The sequence below is a fragment of the Pempheris klunzingeri genome, chromosome 3 (assembly GCF_042242105.1).
Source record: "Pempheris klunzingeri isolate RE-2024b chromosome 3, fPemKlu1.hap1, whole genome shotgun sequence".
NCBI lineage: Eukaryota > Metazoa > Chordata > Actinopteri > Acropomatiformes > Pempheridae > Pempheris > Pempheris klunzingeri.
This window is the reverse complement of record NC_092014.1, coordinates 9,825,000-9,846,563: the sequence shown is the minus strand read 5'-3', so window position 1 is coordinate 9,846,563 and position 21,564 is coordinate 9,825,000. Positions and strand designations below refer to the sequence as shown.

The 21,564-nt window shown below is 41.8% G+C and overlaps 2 protein-coding genes across 3 annotated transcripts; one reads left to right on the top strand and one right to left on the bottom strand.

The window, feature by feature from the left end:
• Positions 1 to 1,520: 1,520 nt before the first annotated feature.
• usp38 (ubiquitin specific peptidase 38) lies at positions 1,521 to 13,226 on the bottom strand. 2 transcript variants are annotated; one of them, XM_070855311.1, is made up of 11 exons: positions 13,200 to 13,226; positions 9,071 to 9,761; positions 7,768 to 7,903; positions 7,403 to 7,532; positions 7,057 to 7,158; positions 6,493 to 6,651; positions 6,188 to 6,381; positions 5,983 to 6,076; positions 5,714 to 5,820; positions 4,076 to 5,411; positions 1,521 to 3,403 (listed from the first exon to the last, which is right to left on the bottom strand). In XM_070855311.1, the coding sequence occupies exons 2-11, from the start codon at positions 9,750 to 9,752 to the stop codon at positions 3,227 to 3,229; spliced, it is 3,117 nt and encodes a 1,038-aa protein (XP_070711412.1). In that variant the 5' UTR covers positions 9,753 to 9,761; positions 13,200 to 13,226; the 3' UTR covers positions 1,521 to 3,226. The 2 variants fall into 2 exon arrangements, with proteins under 2 accessions (XP_070711412.1, XP_070711410.1); XM_070855309.1 differs by lacking the exon at positions 13,200 to 13,226 and adding an exon at positions 11,355 to 11,492.
• Positions 12,572 to 21,562, top strand: smarca5 (SNF2 related chromatin remodeling ATPase 5). The gene is made up of 24 exons (XM_070855312.1): positions 12,572 to 12,821; positions 14,078 to 14,203; positions 14,296 to 14,462; positions 14,559 to 14,659; positions 14,764 to 14,864; positions 14,990 to 15,169; positions 15,658 to 15,813; positions 15,919 to 16,050; positions 16,143 to 16,211; positions 16,308 to 16,417; positions 16,532 to 16,758; positions 18,014 to 18,135; positions 18,255 to 18,407; positions 18,507 to 18,639; positions 18,728 to 18,876; positions 18,960 to 19,082; positions 19,181 to 19,288; positions 19,429 to 19,542; positions 19,658 to 19,780; positions 19,892 to 20,024; positions 20,130 to 20,248; positions 20,433 to 20,645; positions 20,757 to 20,867; positions 21,076 to 21,562. The coding sequence occupies exons 1-24, from the start codon at positions 12,750 to 12,752 to the stop codon at positions 21,139 to 21,141; spliced, it is 3,108 nt and encodes a 1,035-aa protein (XP_070711413.1). The 5' UTR covers positions 12,572 to 12,749; the 3' UTR covers positions 21,142 to 21,562.
• Positions 21,563 to 21,564: the final 2 nt, after the last annotated feature.

The following is a 21,564-nucleotide window of genomic DNA, read 5'->3' as shown; positions in this document are numbered from 1 at the left end:
TTTGGTAGATGATACGTGATATAATAGAGCTGCATGCACGTTTGGGCGAATGCAAAAAGTGGCCCCAGGCAGTTGTAGAAAAGACAAAGAAACGACCCACCTCAGTGTGACGAGAAAGGTCCCAAGAAATGATTGCACCTCCAAACTACACTATCCACAAGCCATGATTTATCGCCATAAAAATCATGCAATATCAGCAGTATAGTAAGAACTGTGCACTCACTTTTCTATTATATCTATAATATCTATATCTTATATAATATCTATTTCTATTTTTCATCATTTATCTTCTATGGTAATAATAAATCATCATCATCATTTAAAGGGAGTTGTGCATAGAGTGCCCTGTGTTTATAATGTCAAATATCCTGTGTATTAATTACTTTGTTGCAAACTATAAACTCATACATTAGAAAGGTTTGGTCATCAAATGATTATGTAGTTCATTCTAACTTTATTCTAAGCTAGATTGATCACTAGTGTTATATAGACTATACTACAACACTGCAGTTGTAGTTTTATAGTCTAATATTGATCTGGTTTACTATATCTGATCAATATACTGGACTCAACAGAACATCTATAACTGGTCTAATCCACTGGTAAAGACGCGTTTCCCCTGGATTTGCAGTGGTATCTGAGGAATCTTATTGGAATGCTATTGTAATGGTAAACACTTCCCCCAAAGGATGTTCCATGTTAGTCTGTGATTAATGACTTTGCCTGTGTACGGGCACATTAGCTCTTTCAGTCCCGGTATTGATGAAGAAACGGAGAGCAATTAAAGGCTGTAGACACAATACACCATTCCCACTTAATGAATTATTTTCCATAACATATATTTAGCATTACACTGTAATTGTTACAACTTCAAATAGCTTGTGCATCAAGTTCTTGATGCTCAGGTTTCATTTAATTGGTATGTCTGGTATATGAGGCTGTGCTTTTATGTCTGTGAAAATGTCTTTAATGTTGTTGCAGTGCATAACTTAGTTGTACCCACTATATGAACAGACCAGACCTTTAATTCCAGTCCATGCAGAATTAACGCGCATGCATCTACAACAACCTAAAACTCGTGTAAATATTAATAACGGGACATTACATTTAACATGGAGATATATCACACCATTCCCAAGAGATGACATTTCTCCTCAAGGAGAAAAGTGTAATGGTTTGGTTGATTAATAATTGAGAGTCATTGATTTTTTTTTTCCGCCAAATGCCCTTTGAAAGCTTTAGTGTGACTGCAATGTTTTTACTGTATCAATTGCTAATTAGTAGTAAATGGCACCTTTTCAAATAATTCGCTATTGCTACATTGAAACTATAATTTCTCCCATGCTTGTGGGAATAGTACATGATTGCACGTAATTTTCCAGTTCCTGTTTTCAGTCCCATATTTGTCTATACTCACTTCCATTTGTGCAAAAATATTTTGCAATCAATGGGGGGAAAAAAAGGAGTGAGGGTGATATATGTGCGTGTTTTGATGAATTACACAACAATGTACAGTTCTGTATTTTTTTTTAATCAACAAAGTCTTTGACATACTAAAAATCAGCCTGTTTTTGAGTGGAATTCTTGAGGTTTGCAGTATCAACAATGTACTGAATTGAAGATTTAACCATTTTCATTTGGAAGCATTTAATTGATTGAAAAATGCCAAACTTGGATCTGGCTCCCAGAAGAAAACTGGCACTGCTGACAACAAGGTCTGTGTACACTGCAAGAATGAATATAAATTATGTACAGTGGGTGATCAAGTCCAGATGTAGTACTAGAGATGCCTCCTAGTGGTCAAAATATTCTCTGCAGCAGAAACATAGAATTATGGAAATGTGACAAGTAAGGTGAAGCAGACATTGAGGTACGCTTGAGCATGTCAACACACTTACAACTTTGGCGTTTGGCTCATTTCCACAGAAATTAATTTCAGGTTTCTAGAAACAAACTGCTGCTTCGTCTTGCCATCGCTTAATTGAGTATCAAGCTATTTATCTTTAATTAATGCTTAATTATTGTTTTAACATTTGTATCACCTCACCTACTAATTTTAAATAGCTTTACCCTAAATAAACTGCCTGGTTAAGCAAGACAATACAACAAATACCGATTTGTTTTCACTGTAGGGAAAGCCATTATGAATATTGACACAGCACAGCTGACGTGTTTATCATGTCAATTTCATCTTTAAAAATCTGCATTAAATATCAAAAGGCACATAAAATCAGCATGAATACAAGTCTCCCTGACTAATGAAATCAGAGGAATACATTAACATATGCCAAACAGTTCACTGTTGTCAAATGTTCAATAAGCTGTTTGTAATTTAGATCTCTGTCAATCACACTACTCATTAGTGGGAGAACAGCTTTGAATATTCATATTGAAAAAATGCCTTTTTCTTGAAAATTCCCCATATATAGTATTCAATTTTCAACATATAGTTTTGTATTCCATGACTATTTAGAGTGATATTTTGAGTCATATGTACATTTATTGCATGAGATATGAAACCTATAAAACACCAAAAGCACACATCAAAAGAAAAGATTCAAATATCTTGAAAATCAAACTCCACAGCTTGTGAAGAAAAGCTGCATGCAAATCAGAAGAGTAAACAAAGGTTGTGAGCTGTGTGTTCACAACTGTAACAAATCCAAAAAGTTTATCTTACAGTCAAATGCTTTTTGTACTGTGTGCTGCACATGCATGTATTTGCATATGTTTGTATGTGTTAGTGTGTAATGAGGTAATATAATGAACACTCTGACAAGTCAGATAATATAAATATGTTCTAGACTGAACCCTCTTTACATATTTATCAATGTATGTAAAAGTTGATGGTTATTGAAGTTACTTCTAATTATATTTAGCCACATTTCTTTCATTTAAGGGAGATTACAATGCTGAAATCACCAAAGAGCAATCTAAGTAAATTAAAAACTACAAAATCATGACAGAAAAAGTGGTATAAAGATTATTTTAGTCAAAACTGTGAGACTTTGACAAAATCAAAGCTAAGTACTGAATCAGCGCAGATGTTTGATGTGTGTGTTGTTTGTTTGTGTGTGTGTGTGTGTGTGTGTGTTTTAGATAATTTCAGTGCTGTTTTTATGAGTTTATATGCATATCTATGGTATGACAGTTCAGGCTCCTGTACGATCAGTTCAGGACTCCCTTTGTGCCAGTTCATCTAAGTTTTCTGCTGCATTTTTTCTGTTCAGAAGACCAGTCTACTAATGGTATTGAAGCCCCCTCCCCCTCCTCCTCCTCCTCCTCCTCCACCAGATGGGCCACAGCTCCCTGGTGGGTTATTGTCATCTGAACCGTTGGGCCTGAATGAGCAGGAGGATGAAGGGGCCTGGAGAGCCTGGGTCCGAGCATTGAGCTCCTGTTCCTGTGGGAAGCATGGAGGAGAGATAAATGCTTCCAAGTTAGGTTATTTTTAAGAGTACACGTACACCTAGGATATATCACAGAGTTCATTTAGCATTGGTGTAGCTCTACGTGGCCGACGGTGCATCAGTGCTGTCACTTAGTATTATTACAGCACCCTCTAGAGGTGATTTACTTCAGCCTCTTATACAAGTGCGCTGGAAAGTCAACTCAACACAGCACAGTTCAATGACTCGTGAAATTACACCTCAAGTCTTATAACAGGACAGTTCATATTTGGCTTCAAGTTCAGCAAAAAAAAAAAAAAAAAAAAAAAACCTGCTACATTTTGCAGGCTCTTAGTTATCTGTATAAGCACAGTCTGTTTTCCCTCAGCCTCTTTCCACCTGAGAGAATCCTCAACAGCTCTTCACCTTCATAATAACCTCACATACAGAGGGGTTAGTGGGAATTATGCTATATGTCAAATGCATGCAAAGCGTAAAAATAAACCCAGTGTTTCAGGCAAAATATCCACTGAACCTCTTAGCAGCGGATTAAACACTTGCTCTAATGCTAATCACTTCACACTCGGCTTGCGTTTATTGGTATAATTTATAGAGACTGGTGGTTTAAATGGGTAGCGTAATGCCTGTATGTGGGAGATGTATGTTTTTCAGTCACCCACACATACCTGTAAATACAGCTTGTTGTCCTTGATAATAGCATCGAGTAGTTCTTTCTGCAGGGGAGGCTCGGCATTCAGTCTCATTCCATTTGCCACCAGTCCCCCATTTATGCGCTGCCCTGGTAGCTCCTGTTTTCTGTACATGAGCACATAAGCCGTGTCCTTGGGGAAGCGATTAGTTATGTTTTGCACCGATTGGAAGGATGAGAATGTCACTCTGCTATCATTGAACAGCAGCCAATCCTTTGCCTCCTGGCCACTATTAGGTGGTGTGTCTCCTTGTTCGGGAGGAACTGAGAGAGCTGAGCAAGTGGAGAGGCTACACTCACTTTGGCCATTTCCCAAGTCCTCCTTGAGGGCAAAGCGATTGGCTTGATGCTGTGTTCCATCTGCGCCATTAATGTTATGACCATAAGAGTAGTAGTGGCCGCTCTCGGACGATATACCAGAATGCATCACCACTGAGCTGAGGACATAGGGCACCGACTGCACCGATGTCTCTCCTCCTGTGTTTATCTGCTCCACTCCATCTATCCTCTCCTTCTCCTCTTCCTCCTCATCGTTTTGAGATGGTTTAAGCTTCTTGGCCAGGTTCTCGCTGCTCTCAGGGGAATCCACTTGAAGAGGAGAAGAGGTAGAAGAGGAGCACCGTGTAGGCATCGAAGGCGCATGCACAGGAAGTCTCATGAGTGGCGGGATGGTGACATTGTCCAGAATCTTCCTCCTGACGTGGCATTTGGCATCATATGAGAATCGCAGCAGGGTGAGGATTAAGTATTCGGGTGCTGATACCACTTTCATGGTCCTCTCTGCCCGCTGCAGGGAGCTACACTTCTCACAGAAATAGGCATTCTCTTCATCCAGGATCTCTGGAGCCAGGAAATAGTTCACCAGGTCAGGCACAGAGAAGGGAGTCTCATTTGTTACTTGCACAAAAGGGACATTACTAGCCGTGGCTTTGGCCAAGCCTGGGTCAGGAATTTCGCTGCCGCCATTGACAGATCCCTGACAGAGAACCTTGGGCTCCTCTGAGGGTCCCTCAGGTTGAGGAGGGCTCTTCTGGGAGGTGGCAGAAGGACAGAAGGCCAAAGAGAGGTCTGTAAAAGGCTCCTCTTTCTCAGAGATATAGTTACACTGCATACAGCGAATACCTGTGATCAGATTCCCACCAAACATCCTTTCTATCAAAGTCCTACTGTCATCTTCAGGTTTGGTTTCCGCTGCGTCACACTCCTCTGGAGAGGTCTGACCTGATGGGTCTTTGCTGGTTTTGTCAACAGGGGAGGCAAACTTTGGCGTAGCTGATTCCAGGACCTGAAGTGTTTTCTCCTCTTCATGTAGCCTTGAGATCAGGAGACGGGGAAATTCCGCATTAGAAAAGAGAAAGCTCAAGTGACATTGGTAAGCCCCAGTCAAGCACACTCATTGCTGACAACACTTTGTGTATTGTGTTCTTGATAGTACAGTTTTTTTAAAAACATTTATTCAAATTTGCATTCAGCAACACACACACACACACCATGCAAAAATGTATCATCTTGCCTGACTTGATTAATTTGGCAAATAGGGTGAAAACAACATCATTTAAACTGACACAACCACATTTCTATTGGTTCATCTAATAAGTTTGGAGTGCGACTGTACCTGTCGAGAAGAAATCTGAGGTACTCAGAACAGTCCTGCTGAGAGCCGGCATTGAACCATGGTGGCCGAGACACGTCCAAGAAGTTTCTGGGAGCATATGCCGCCCTCTGCAGGGCACAGACATGCACCACGCACACACACACACACACACACACACACACACACAGAGACAGACACACACACACACACAGACACAGCAACACAGAGTCAATGGTTGCCGTCATCAGTAATTATATTCTTCAATATCTATTACACAGGACAACACTAACCTGAGTGTGTGCAAGGAAAGCAAAGACCAGCTGGAGCTTTTTCATTAGTGTGTTGGAACCATTCAGATGTAATGATAAAACATGCCGCCTGAAACTGAGGAAAAAAAACCAAACAGTTAACTACACTCAGACTGGACATTTTTATGTTTCAGTGTGCAAATATGTATAAACGACATGCATGTGCATAATTTCACACATAACTCACTCTGTGGCCATGAAGAGGGTCTGGATGATGCTGTTCATGTAGCAGGTGTTCCCCAGGTTGACCAGGCCAGTCTTGCCTGTCTCAGACTTCCCAGCTTGCCTCAGAAGACCCGAGGCAAAGGAGTTGGACTGGGATGTCCAGGCACTTTGATTCAACACCAACTTGATCTTCTCCTCTCCTGGTTTTGGAAGATCCTGTGAAGATTTAAGTTATTAGATAAAGCACACATTTGAAAGGTTTAGAAAATAAAATTAAGTTAAATTGAATAAATATTTATGTATGAGGTGCCTCTCCCAGTCTTTTACCTTGATGGCCTCTAGTATGTGGTCATAGAGGTCAGGGAAGCCGGAGTACTGGTACATCATGCAGTGTATGAGCTCAGTGAACTGCAGCAAGAAAGCTTTACTGGTGGGGAGACCATCTGTCCTCAAAGATTGGACTAGGTGCACCACGTGTGGAACAACCTGGGACGGTGAGGGATGAAGATAAAAGAAAAATGTTGAGGACGCGGTGCTGCTGAAAACGTTAGAAGGTGCGGCAAATATTAATCATACAAATCTGCAGCACGGTCAGCCAGAGGGCACTTGCACATCAGGAACCCCACAGAGGTTTCGGTCTCATTTACTGAGCATTTCTGAGACTATTCATGTTTTTAGATACTAATGAAATTGGCCAACTCAAGGGCCATTGCTCGGCATTTAAGTGCTTCACACATCATTAGTGGGAGAGCGGTGCCGAGCCTGGGGTTCTGGGAAAAGAGGTCTATGCAGCTTTGAAGTAATTTAAGGCAGAAGAGAAGAAAATGAGAAAACCAATAAAGTGGCTGTATGAGAGGGAAATGGGCTGTGTGGATGAAGGAGAACACTTACCAAATGGAAGGCCTCAGGAGAGTGCTGGAAACTCAGCAGCATATGGGAGAGCACAGCTAGCGCCCCCTGCCGCACAATGGGGTACCACAGGCGACTGAATACCTATGGGTTTAAAAAAAATCTTTATGTCATGAATACATTTATATAAACTGGGTAATTGCTTTAATAATTCAAGTGAGTCTTTTCGCCTGCCCCAGGTAAAATATCTTGAGAAGAAATTGCTGCAATCTAGCTTCATTATTGCCGCAGTTTAACATCTGTGTAGCTTTAAAAGATGCATACAATTTCTGTCTAGCGTCTGCCTGAGGTCCATAATAAATCGCGACGAGGAGTTCTCACTACAAACCAGTTCGATTTTAAGCAGAGTAACGTCTATGAGGATCGTGAACTTCTGAACTGCAGCCAGTCCTTTCAGTAGAGCAATGACCCAGGTATCAACGTGTTGGGCCAGAGGCCAAGAAAGCCAGTCAATCATCCTAAATAAGAGAGAAAGAAGAGAATAGAAAGAATAAATGGGGTGTAAATAATGTGATAACATTACCGTAACAAAAACTGCCAAAATATGAGGCATTTTCTCAGCGAATATATTGTATCGATGCAGGGAACTTGCGTTGAATAAGCATATTTATGTAAAATATGTGTATCATAATTTGTATACATTACAAATAATTCAAAGACATCCATGTCGGGTGACTAGATGTGTGAGGTTACCTGCAGAGTGCTTTAGTCATGCTTGCGTCTTTGACATTATGGTCCGTGGTGAGACTCTTGATGAGCACAGTGATCATCTGGACGGGGATGTGCTGGACCAGGCTGGCCAGAGCAATGGATGGGTCAAAGGAAGGGTCTGCAAATAATTGATCAGAGTAGAAAAGGTAAATAATTGCACAAGCACACCTTTTCTTTTTGTATCAAGGAAGTGGGTGCATGTGTTGCTTTCCAGTCAAATTTTACAGTTGTGAATATTTTAGAACACCTTGTGATAAAATACAGAGCAACACCACCACAAACTTAGGCCTCAAAACCTAGACGGCACTGTTGATATAAAATAGTCTAAGTTTCACAAAACAAAAAGTTTTCTGTTTAGTTACATTATACTTTAAGTTGACCCTGTGGTTTTGTCTGTCTCCTGTCAGGGTATTTGAAAACTCTTTCACCTGGGATGTCTAAATCAACTTCAACAGCAGCACTTTAGAAGCGCAGCTCACCTGAAAAATGCCACTGAAATAGAGGCAGAGTGACCTTTTACCCCAAAGCGTCTCTGCTCGCATCGCTCACTGATGCATGCTATCAGAGTGGCTATTCAATTGAAACTGCTGCGTGCTGTTTGTTTATTTTGTGCCGCTTCACTGTTCAGTCATTTGCAACACTGCACAGCAGGCTCAGGACATCCCTAACATTTACCATCAACAAAAGACTGTGCAGCTTTGCCTTCAGCTGAAATATGAATTCAGCTACATGTTCTCAGCAAATACCTTTCTATGTTTGCCCTTGAGGAAAATGTACTGTGATATACGGGGATTTGAAGGTAATTACTCCATGCTACAGCAAGAGTATAAAATCCACAGTCTCCAAATTGAAAATAGTCAGTGTGCTAATAATGCTGAACATTGTTGGATGAACATCCAACCTATACAAATGAGAAAACTAAGCCAAGGGATCAAAGTCAGCTATTGGCAGGGCCCTGAAAAACCAAAATGAAACAAGGTAACAGTTCCCGGTTGTTAAATCATGCAGTAAAATCCCTGGCATTAATGCCAACATTTGTTGAGTGAGGGGTGTAAGTCATGGGTGCAGGATGCCAAAGGCAAATAATCTTTTTTCATTACTGGTAGAAAGACGTCTATAAATCTATTAATAAACCCCAAATCTTTATGGTATTGATAACTTTCCAGATGTCCCCAAAATGAACTCTAATGGCAGGTCTAATAGGTATTAAATAAGATACTTTTTTTTTTATTCCTCAAAACTTCAATCATAGGACGGAAATAAAGCCGGAAAGAGGGAGTCTCACCTGTGGAGGAGATAATGGCAAAGACTTCCTGCAGCGAGGGAAGCAGGGTAGCTGGGTCAGCCTTCCAGATGTTTTGCAGCAGTGTGCTAACCTTCGTCACCTGACCTACATACTCTCTCAGCTCCCGCTCTTGGCTGGCAAAGCAGTGGAAGTAACTGATGGTCCTCACCAGCTGCTGGCAGAACAAAATGCCAGACTTATCCCTCGGGATGCACTGCACAAAGTCTGACAGCAGAGTGTTCAGGCGGGCGCAGAGAGCCGGCTCTGGGCGTTCACACACCATCCTTAACACCTCCACCTGGATCACGCCGAAGATCTCCAGCACCGTGGGGCAGCTGATGAGCAGCCGCAGGCAGCAGTGAATGTAGTCTATAATGGCTGGGTCTTTGCGGTCCAGCTGGCCATAGCCCTGCTGGAGAAGACTGAGGACGAAGTCTTTGCTGAAGAAACGCTCAAACTCTGGGCGGTGGTAACGTGCATAGGCGTCCAACACCTGGAGGCCGATCTGCCTCTGAAAGGCATCTTCACCCAGCAAGATGAGGCGGGTGGTGAGAGTAAACAGCGACTGACACTGCTCCTCAGTCACCTCTTTCTCTGCTGCCTCCACTACCTTCTTCACAATGGCCCTCTTCACTGGAACTGTGTGATCGGAGCTCACGAGGCCCTCCAAAATCTTGTCCATGATGACAGTCTGTAGAAGGCAATTCAGGAAATAATTACATATTACCAAAAAAATGTGTATAATAAATGTGGCCTGCACAATTCAATTAAAGAAGAGTCTGGTCCAATTCTTGATGGACCTTTTTACACATTTTAACATGTCACAGTCAGAAAAGCACATATGTATACAACAATAAAATAACAATGGCTGAATTCCATTTTGTTGTTTCAGTGTCCTGGTGCATGTCGGTTCATTGTCACACTCTCATGACTTAGTGGAATATCTGAATAGAAAAGAGTCGTCGTCAATGTCTTTAGTAACACCTGTGCTTCCCCTACTGTGACAAGTCATTATGTCCATGAGTCTTTTTTGCCACAGTAATCAGATTCCAGTTACTTTCCGCACGCATTGAGCGCACAGGCTCTCAACATTCAAAGATGGAACATGTGCAACTGGAGTGTAAAGCTTATAGACTTTACTGTGATGTGACTGTTGAGATGAAAAAGTTCCTTTTTACACAGTTTAACGACTGAATTCCACAAACATAATTACAGTTTTTAGGTGCAGCTGTGCAGTACACAAGACAAAAAAAACATGGTTTTTATAGGATGCTGGGCACCATGATGGAACACACCAACTTTCGATTACTAAACTTAAATTAGGAACTACGCAAGCTAACCGATCATTTTCATCAGTACTTAAAAGATTTGAATCGATTTCACTAAAAATGTAAAGAAAATCCACAACCAAATTAGAATAAATTCACAATGATTTAAAATACTGAATAACTGCAAATCCTGACATTTCTGAGGCTGGAACCTGCGCACGCTGAACATTTTAAAATATTACTGTGACAAATTAAATGTACGAATGTAAAAATATACTTTGCTGTACAGCAAAGTATATTTATTGCTCAGTAATCACTTTTCTATAGACTGAGCCCCATTGAAGTTAAGTGACACAGATGTTTATTTATTTATTTATTTGAAAAACGTCTTACTTTCCCAAGTATCTGAGCTCTAAAAATAGATGTGATATTAAAGTGATTTGAGTCCATTTCCGCCATCTATTACTTTCTTGATGGAGTTTTTTTTTAATGGTACTATGATGAATAACAACGTAATTATGAACTGTGACGTGTTGTTTTTGTATTTTTTACCTTTATTTTCCTCAAACAAACATACTGATTAATCTAACACTACGGCGATCTACCGTAAAGAACGTATCTTTGCGTTATAAGTATTTAATTCTTCTTTACACCTGATTTAGTTTTATTTATTTAGATTTAGTTCCTCGCCATGACAGCAGCCACCAACCGCTCTCTGTGCTTGTTGTGTGGCTACATGCGGCTAGCTTGTTAACGCTAACTGTTCCGCTAATTTAACGGATTTCTCTTCGCGTCCGGAAGTGAAAACGTGGTTCGAACGCCAAGAACACCTGAACCGTTGGAACCCGTTCTCCGGCTCCATGGCGACGGTTGCAACAAACGTCACTCTACCTCGAAAAAACGAACAAAGCGACCAAAACGGGCCCGACGTTAGCTGAGAAACACTGGGCTGCCTGACTTAGCATAAATAACGCCATGAATTGCGGCTGTACGGACGCTTTACGAGCTGTGCTTACCCAAATAAAGCATGTCAACCGTCTCCGGCCAGAATATTCTTAGTTGTCGGTGGATGTTTAAAGTCTTTTGGAAGATAAAACGTGTTATTTTGGTTCATTTGTTTCGCTCAAAATCAGCTGATTAACCCTCCGCCGACGTCATCCTCATGGACAAGGGTATCGGTAGGACCCGCGTGAGACACAACTTTCGTCTTCACATTGCCTGTTTTGCAGTTGTTGAAATTTTGAGTATTAAAATTTGTGTTTTTGACCGTTTTTAATCGCCACATTTAAATGTAGTGAAATTCTCATTAAAATGTTTGATCACTTCTCGGTCATTTACGTGCAGTTGATGTGCTGCATTCAAATACTCCTCGTTCATCTGCACTTTAAAGCTACCAGGAGAAGCTGGCTATCAAATGAACTACTATTTCTTTTGATGTCCCCTGAGCTTTTATATCATCAATGGATGCAGAATATGCATTGTGTACAGTGGGCCAGGGGTGTTAATATATGAATGTATACATGTAAATAAGTGTATAAATGGACAAGATATTTTATTTGGCCAAGTTTATCTCAGATTTTTTACGAAAGCCATGCTGGATAACCCTCCACTGTAAAGGCAATTTAAATCTCAGCCTATCAATCACAAATTTGGTATTCATAATCCATTCACATTGGGGCAATGCCCAAAAAGGTTTTTACAGAATATGTAGAGAGGATTGAGGGACATCTTTGAATAATCAAAGCAGTGTTTTTTTTTTTTTACATCTGTTCTATGAGGAAACGAATGAGGAGACCATGCTGCTGTAATGTGGATGTACAGAAAAGATATCTTTGAAATGCAAATATAAAAAGTGAATAAAAATGTAACAAAACTTGCTCAGATGTTCAGTTGGCTTACAGACAGGATGTTGTTATGATATTATGTTATTGTGTTATTGATATATTTGATTATTTTGCTATTCCTGCATTGTCCTTCCTTCCATCCGATATTTAAGTGATGACGTTGTTATTTATATATCAATATTTATGTTCTCATTTATATCAAGGTCCAGGGTTATACTAAAATCAGCTCAATAAATCAGAAATCAACCAAAGAAATCGAAGAGAAAATCTATTCTTACCAGCTTTCTAAATTTTCAGACAGCCCCTTAAGGCAGCGCAGCCAAATCTCGCGATAGTTCAGACAAACCGGTAACGTTAGCGCCGTGAACGCGGCTGCCCGAGAACAATCTTCCTAGCGCGAACGTGCTGCCTGCGACCAACCGGTGTGTCTTTCATTATAAACAACAGGATAGTCCTCATTTACGGCGAGAAAGTTCGGAAAATCTTCTACGGCTCCTGTACGGGATCACATTAGCCACCGAATAACGGAGGATATTGCTGAATCGAAGAGGAAATTCGGTTAAAAAAATGTCCGAAAGCGCAAACTGCGTGGAACAGCGGGAAGAGCAGACTGAACTTGAAGAAGCCGGAGGAGCGGAGGTAAGATGGGTTTAAAATGGGCTTTGTCTGCTGTCAGTACCGCGTACATCTACCACAGAGCCGCCGGACGGGTCCGAAACTCTGAAACTCCCCCCGCCACTTACCTACCTCACCCTTAAACAGCGCTGTTAAACTTTTACTTTGTCGGTGTTTAATGCGGGCTGTTTATGCTAGTTAGCTAGCCGCGGCGGCGCTATCATTAGCACACGACAACAACAGCAGCAGCAGCTCGGTCTCATCCACTCGGGACTGAAGCTAGCGTTACAGCACAGAGCAGCGACAAGGCCAGCCTGTTTCATAAGCGCTCAGACTACTAGCTTAGCCCCGCTAGCCACCTATCGATCATCACATTAAAAGTCCCAGCGTGGTGTTATTTACCCCCAGGCCAGATTTACTCAGCGAGTAGCTTCGAACAGAGATCCGGCTTTTTGGGAAAACCTGGTGAGAGCAATTGAAGCGCAGCACCCCGCTCAGCTGTCCCATCCGCGTCTTTTGTTGTCAGTGGGACAGTGCAGCAATGGCTTCTGTAACCGAGGAGGGATGATGATGATGATGATGATGATGATGATGTTGCTGCTGCGCTGCCTGCAGTTGATTTGGATTGAAAAGTTTTTCAGGTGTGCAGGTCAACAGTTAAAACAAGATCACATGTAACAAATTGATTCCACACTGGGTGGTTGAAAGGTCGCAGCAGCAGAAATACACGAATAATTTAATGATAACCATAAGTAATCTTAAAAAGCTGAAATGCTTACATTAAGAGCATCTACTATTCACAAACGATCATATGGAAAAACAGCAAGAAGGACACTAAATGTAGTACATGCTTACATACAAAACAATAACGAGTTAAAAGCATTGGCAAAAAATACATTTAATACAAGAATAGAATTGTTGTGGATGAAGTGCCTTATCTCTGCAAACAGCTGTGTTAACGGCGTGAAACGCAGCAAGAACAAGATGTGTGTCAAATAATGCAAATACGGCAGCCATGAGAAAGTTTGGTAATGTGAATGATCTGCAATCCAGTAGTTTTGGTCCAATAAGAATGGTAGTGATAGCAGCAGGGACAAAAGACGTGTGATAATGCTCCTTATCGCAGGCTGCAGGAGCTGCCCAGTGTGCTTAAGGTTTCATGTAGAGGAGTTTGGGAGATGTAGCGCATGATCCTGCGTCCTTCTCTTTCTCACACTTCCTCAATGACGTCCTCAGAACCTGTAAACAAACTGTTTTCTGTTTATTTTCTCTCTGCTCAGGAGAAGTCTGATTCTTCAGATGCTGGAAAAGAGTCCTCTTCAGATGCCGGACCTGATGGACAAGATGCATCCTCCCCCTCCTCATCCAAAACTAAAGACTCCACTCCGGGGTATGAGGAGAAAGTGGTAAGGACACTATTTCTATAGCTTACGTTACATGACTCAGTGCTCTGTCCTTGGTTAAATAAGTTAACAAGACTGTCCACCTGTGTTTGTAGCAAACAGACCGGACCAACAGATTTGAGTACCTGTTGAAGCAAACAGAGTTGTTTGCTCATTTCATCCAACCAGCCGCACAGAAGACCCCCACCTCTCCCCTGAAGATGAAGCCAGGACGTCCTCGCATCAAGAAAGATGAGAAACAGAACCTTCTGTCTGCCGGAGAGTGAGTACACGTCCTCACAATTCAGATTCATTTCGTTTTTTGGAAGTTAACTCCCATTGTAATTATGACATGTTGTTTCTTTTCTGCGTTTGACAGCAACCGCCATCGGCGCACAGAACAAGAGGAAGACGAAGAGCTTCTAAATGAGAGCGCCAAGACTACAAATGTCTGCACACGCTTCGATGATTCTCCCTCCTGTAAGCAATGGCCCGTTTTTATTTAGGCTTGAGAGGAAAGCATATAGCAAATATATATATGTGATGAGCAGAGTTGATTATGAATTTTCTTTCCTCCCATCTAGATGTCAAAACAGGAAAAATGAGAGACTATCAGGTCCGTGGTCTGAACTGGCTAATTTCTTTGTATGAAAATGGCATCAACGGCATTCTCGCTGATGAAATGGTTTGTACTTTCTCAAAGTCAGAACTAGTACCTGTTTATTTAAAGGGGAGATTCAGATATTTTCTTACAATATTGTTGTACTCACATGTACTGCTCTATGTGTTACGCACTCTGCTGCTTCTCAGGGTTTGGGGAAGACCCTGCAGACTATTTCCCTGCTGGGTTACATGAAGCACTACAGAAACATCCCTGGTCCACACATGGTGCTGGTGCCCAAGTCCACCCTCTACAACTGGATGAATGAGTTCAAGAGATGGGTGCCCTCACTCCGTGCAGTCTGCCTGATCGGAGACAGAAATGAGAGGGTAGGCTGTGTCAGAATATTATGATTTTCTGAAACGTAACGTAACTGAACCGAAATATTTACTGTAATTTGATATTTCACTCTGTAATCCTTTCTATTTGCTTACCTTACAACATATTAGCAGAGTAATGCAGTTGAAAGACCAGCAATCTGGCTACACTTCTTCTACTTCGATTCTGATTTGGGTGTAATGATATGGACAACACAACTGATGTCAGTTTTAGGTACATTTGTGGGTTACAGAGAGTATTGGATGTATTTAATATACATCTCAGCAAAACTGTATTTAAAAAAAAAAAAAAAAAAAGGAAAGGAAAGGGGAATATTGATCAAGAGGACACTATAGTTGCATGCACAAGGTTAATGTTGAAGTAGAAAAATATTGAGCAAGTTTCCTGTGCGGTTGCTCTTCAGACCGAAATTACGCTATGTGTTCCTGGTTGGAAAAAAACTAAACAAAAAAGCCAAATGGTTTTGCTTCAATTTCAGACTGCCCTGATCAGAGACGTGCTGCTGCCCGGAGAGTGGGATGTGTGTGTCACTTCCTACGAGATGCTCATCATCGAAAAGGCAGTGTTCAAGAAGTTCAACTGGAGATACCTGGTCATTGACGAAGCCCACAGGATCAAAAATGAGAAATCAAAGGTCAGACAGCCAGTGAATTAAAATGGATAGTTACATATGCTGTAACCACTTAGCACTTTTCAAGATTGCGTAATGAAGCAAAAATGCCTTTTTATTTTCCCGTAGCTGTCAGAAATTGTGCGAGAATTTAAAACCACCAACCGTTTGCTGCTGACTGGAACTCCCCTGCAAAACAACCTTCACGAACTGTGGGCTCTGCTGAACTTCCTCCTGCCTGACGTCTTTAACTCATCAGAGGTTAGAATCCCATAGAAAGACACAAGACTGTGGCTCTAGTCTTCTATATTCTCGTGCTAAATACTAATAACTAATTTTTTTTTCTCCCAAAGGACTTTGATGCCTGGTTTGACACAAACAACTGCTTGGGTGATCAGAAGTTGGTTGAACGTCTTCACACTGTATGTACTGAATACTCCTCGTGTCAACTTCCAACTAAGTGAGCCACGCTTACTCGGGTTAAAGCACTCTTTTGACCTGCCATTATTTTGGTCTAGGTTCTGCGTCCTTTCTTGCTTCGTCGTATCAAAGCTGACGTAGAGAAGACTCTGCTCCCGAAAAAAGAGATCAAGATGTACGTGGGCCTGAGTAAGATGCAGCGAGAGTGGTAAGCATCCTCGGTTTAGCTTCTTTTCTCTGCACAGCCTGAAATAACCTGGATACTGACGTGAAATTGTTGCACCCTAATATGTGATATCACATTATGTTCTCAACCTGTCAGGTACACAAAGATTTTAATGAAGGACATTGACATTCTGAACTCGGCGGGTAAGATGGACAAAATGCGTCTACTGAACGTTCTCATGCAGCTGAGAAAATGCTGCAACCACCCGTACCTGTTCGACGGGGCCGAGCCGGGTCCCCCCTACACAACTGACCTCCACCTGGTGGTGAACAGTGGCAAGATGGCGGTGCTGGACAAGCTGCTACCCAAGATGAAGGACCAGGGTATGTAGATGGCCATGCTGTCATTTCAGGAGTCATTTATGTATTTATGTACAATTAAGAATATTAAGACACTGTCTTGCAGAACAGCGTCATTGTTTGTCATTCATTCAAGTGGTAGAAAAATTACCCAGGTTACCTACTTACTAAGTAAAACTACCGAGATAACAATCTCAAAATACTCCATTACATGTACATGTCTTACTAATGTAAAAGTACATTGGTGTAGTGTAAGTGTACTTAAAGTATCAAAGTAAAAGTTCTAGTTTTACAGTAAAATGGTACCCATGAGTCCTACTGTATATTATTAGATTGATAATACTGATGCATTAATGTGTACACAGCACTTTACTTAGAGGGGAAATTAGTATTTGATGGGCTTGTATACAACCCATAGACATCTATAAAGTGATAGGAGGCCCCCAAATAGGCACACATTTATTTTTATTATTTTTGTCACAAGGCAAAAAAGGGTGGGAACCACAGGCTGAATCTATAACAGTATTTTTCATGCTCAGTATATGTACGTGTGTTTTGTAAAATCTTAATGTGATTGTGTGGCTGTCAAATGTAATGGAGTAAAAAGTACATTATGTACTTCTGAAATGTAGTGGAAGAAGAGTATGAAATGGAAAAAAATTATGTTAAGTACAAGTAGCCTTTTTAAAATTGTACTTAAGCGTGGTACTCTAGTAAATGTACTGTCCACTGTCATTCACCCAATGGCAACCAAACACACGAGTGTTCGGATGATCTTTTCCATAGTTTAAATCAGACAGAAAGTAATGTGTAGTATCTACAGTACATTCATGTACTCAGGGCTGTAGGCAATGAAAGAAAATCCTGGTCAGTTGATATTCTACCTACTCTTCCACCAATCGATTGATCTATGGGAGGGCCGCAGACAATGATTCCACTGCAACGCTAAGAAGAGAACCGCACGTTTTCTTCTTCTGCTCGGTTCCTCTTTAGCTCTCTTTTAAATCCAGCGCCAGTCCTCCAGTAGTGGTGAATCAGAGCATCACAGTGTTATAGATACATGAAAATGATATATGTAGAAGGTTTTTTCTCCTTAATGAAACACCAGCGATTGTCCAACCAATGAGAATTTGGTCGAACAAAAGCATATCGACCAACTCACCAAGCAGAAAACAAAATCTCTATATAAAATTGGTTATTTCAAAAGTCCTGTGTGAAAGGATTGGTTGTTTCTACATTTCTTTGACTGATGCTAACGTCTTTCCCTTTTTCTCTCCAGGCTCTCGTGTGCTCATCTTCAGTCAGATGACCAGGATGCTGGACATCTTGGAGGACTACTGCATGTGGAGGAACTACGGCTACTGTCGCCTGGATGGCAAGACGCCGCACGAGGAGAGACAGGTGTTGTGCTCTTATCTTGTATAAGAACATTTCGTTTGAGAGTTTGATTACAATCTGTTTTTCCGCAGGAAACCATGAGATGAGTTCAGGAAAAGAAAAATGTCTTTGTGTGTTTTCAGATCTCCATCAACACATACAACGAGCCCAACAGCTCTAAGTTCATCTTCATGTTGAGCACCAGGGCCGGAGGACTGGGTATCAACCTGGCTACAGCAGATGTGGTGATCCTGTACGACTCAGACTGGAACCCTCAAGTCGACCTTCAGGCCATGGTTAGTACACTGATGTACCCACTCCTTCGTTTCTTTGGGAGTGGATGCTTTATAACTTCAGATTCAGGGGACTTGACCATTTTTATGTTTTCATCTCAGGACCGAGCTCACAGGATTGGTCAGCAGAAGCAAGTGCGCGTCTTTCGTTTCATCACTGAAAACACAGTAGAGGAGAGGATTGTGGAGAGGGCCGAGATTAAACTGCGCCTGGACTCCATCGTCATCCAGCAGGGTATATTATTTATACAGGGTGGATCTCAGAGGAGCAGGAGATGAGAGATTTGAGCAAGCCACTAAGTCGTTCTCTGTTTCTTTAACAGGAAGACTTGTGGACCCGAGCGCGAACAAGCTGGGCAAGGATGAGATGCTGTCCATCATCCGCCACGGCGCCACACACGTGTTTGCTTCCAAAGAGAGCGAGATCACAGATGACGACATCAATTCAATCCTGGAGAGAGGTGAAAGGAAGGTGAGAAAATCAACGGACGATGCTTTTTTCAATCAGGTTTTAAGATTTGCTGTAACATTAACACCGGCCGTGTCATATGCTAGACTTTGGAGATGAAAGAGAAGCTGTCTTCACTGGGAGAGAGCTCTCTGAGGAACTTCACCATGGACACAGAGAACAACAGTGTGTACACATTCGAAGGAGAAGATTATAGAGAGAAGAAAAAGGTAAAAAAGAAAAAAAACACCAACAACAATCAGTATTCAGTCTTTAATTGCCTTATTCCAACAACTTGAACTTTTCCCTGTGTCCCGTCTTCACACAGGTCATTACCAACTGGATCGAGCCACCCAAGAGAGAAAGGAAAGCCAATTACGCTGTGGATGCCTACTTCAGAGAGGCTCTGCGAGTCAGTGAGCCCAAAGCACCCAAGGTAAGGACGGATCACTCTACAAACACCCAAAGGATATCAGGCATTAACACAGCAGAATGTGTAATTACAACGTTCTTACGATGGATGGCACATTATCCTCTTTATGGCATGACATTTGTTTGTGTGCTTCCATCTCCCAGGCTCCTCGTCCTCCCAAGCAGCCAAATGTGCAGGACTTCCAGTTCTTTCCTCCACGTCTGTTTGAGCTTCTAGAAAAGGAAATTCTGTTCTACAGAAAGACTATAGGATACAAGGTACAGAGATGTTTTTCAGATGAGCAGTGGATTTTCTTACTGTCCACATTTGGTTTGATAAACTCAAAGTTATAGAAATGTCTCTAACTCAGTTTGTGTGGCTGTGTCGCTTCAGGTTCCCCGTAATCCAGACATGCCAAATTCGGCCCAGGTGCAGAAAGAAGAGCAGGGTAAGATCGATGAGGCCGAGGCCCTCACAGAGGAGGAACTGGAGGAGAAGGAGAACCTGCTGCAGCAGGTACTGATTATTCTTGCTCAATACAGTCAACTAATGGCTAACCTGCTGCAAGTCAGAATTAAATGTTTTGTTTCTCGATGCACTTTTTGATCCACCGTACTTTATTTGCAGGGATTTACTATTTGGAACAAACGAGACTTCAACCAGTTCATCAAAGCCAACGAGAAGTGGGGAAGAGATGATATCGAGAACATTGCCAGAGAGGTTGAGGGAAAAACTCCAGAGGAAGTCATGGAATATTCTGGTAACACCTCTTTTTTTCAACCCTCTATTCCGCTGGCAAACCCAAACTTTTGACTTCTTTGCATGTTTACTGAAATCCTGTTGGTGTTTGCCCCCCCCACCCCAGCTGTGTTCTGGGAGCGCTGCAATGAGCTGCAGGATATCGAGAAGATCATGGCCCAGATAGAGAGAGGAGAGGCCAGGATCCAGAGAAGGATTAGCATTAAAAAAGCACTGGACTCAAAGGTACTGTCAACCATTTGGCTATTCATTTCTGGTTTAAACTACCTAATTAACGTTATCTCATTAGGCCTTGTGTTAAACACTTAAATTCAAAAGCTTGCCCTGATCCTCTAATGATCTCTTCATCACGTTTTCTGCTCTTCCTGATTAATTAATGAATGTTCCATCAATTTGTCTCCTTGCCCAGATTGGCCGCTACAAGGCTCCCTTCCATCAGCTCCGTATCTCCTATGGCACCAACAAGGGCAAGAACTACACAGAGGAGGAGGACCGCTTCCTTATCTGTATGCTCCACAAGCTGGGCTTCGACAAGGAGAGCGTGTACGACGAGCTGCGTCAGTGCATCCGCAACTCACCCCAGTTCCGCTTCGACTGGTTCCTCAAATCCAGGACCGCCATGGTGAAAACTGGCTTCTTTGCACTAATTCTCCTGTACTTTTTGGGGTCTTTGCATGATGATTTAAAAATGATGGCTAAGAATCAAAATTGTTTTTTGGTTGCGTGTGCGTAGGAGCTCCAGAGGCGGTGTAACACCCTGATTACGCTGATAGAGAGAGAGAACATGGAGCTGGAGGAAAGGGAGAAGGCAGAGAAGAAGAAACGGGGCCCAAAGACCGGCTCAGTAAGTTACAAATCCGTCTCGTTACATGACAGGAAGGAAGCACTTGTTTACTTGAGTTGGTCAGATTCTAAATGGTCTCTAATGGTCTAAAGTTAAGTATTGTTTATACTCTGATACTCTGTGCTACCCAGCTCGGTCTTTGTCTGATGTCTACATTTAGTTTTATGTCGCTGCTTGGGACGTCTTTCCTAATAATTTTCTCCTCCAGGCCCAGAAACGGAAGTCAGAGGGAACCCCAGACGGTCGTGGACGCAGGAAAAAGCTCAAGTTGTGAAGAGGTTACCATCGCTGAATCCACTGCACCTAGTGTCAGAATTCGAGAGCGGCAGCCAGCTCCGGTATCGTTAGTCCTAGTGTCTGTGTTTGTTTTGCAGATTGTGATAATGTACTGTGTAACACCCTCCGATGGACTGATCTCGTCATATTAGGTTTTAGGGAGTGCGCCTTTACAAGCCTGCCTTGTTGTCACTTACCTAAACACTGCAGCTGTGCTGGTTTAGTTTTTCGTTTGCTAGTCCATTTTTTACTAGAACTAAATTGAAATAAATGTATTTATGCCTGTTTGTTGTATCACATTCCATTGCTCGAAACAATATGTACTCTTTTTATTTTTAAGGAAACGTTTGTTGTTTTATCTTCCTATGTGAAGTAGAAAATTTCTTTTTGGACGTCACAAATAAACATCCCCCTTTTTTAA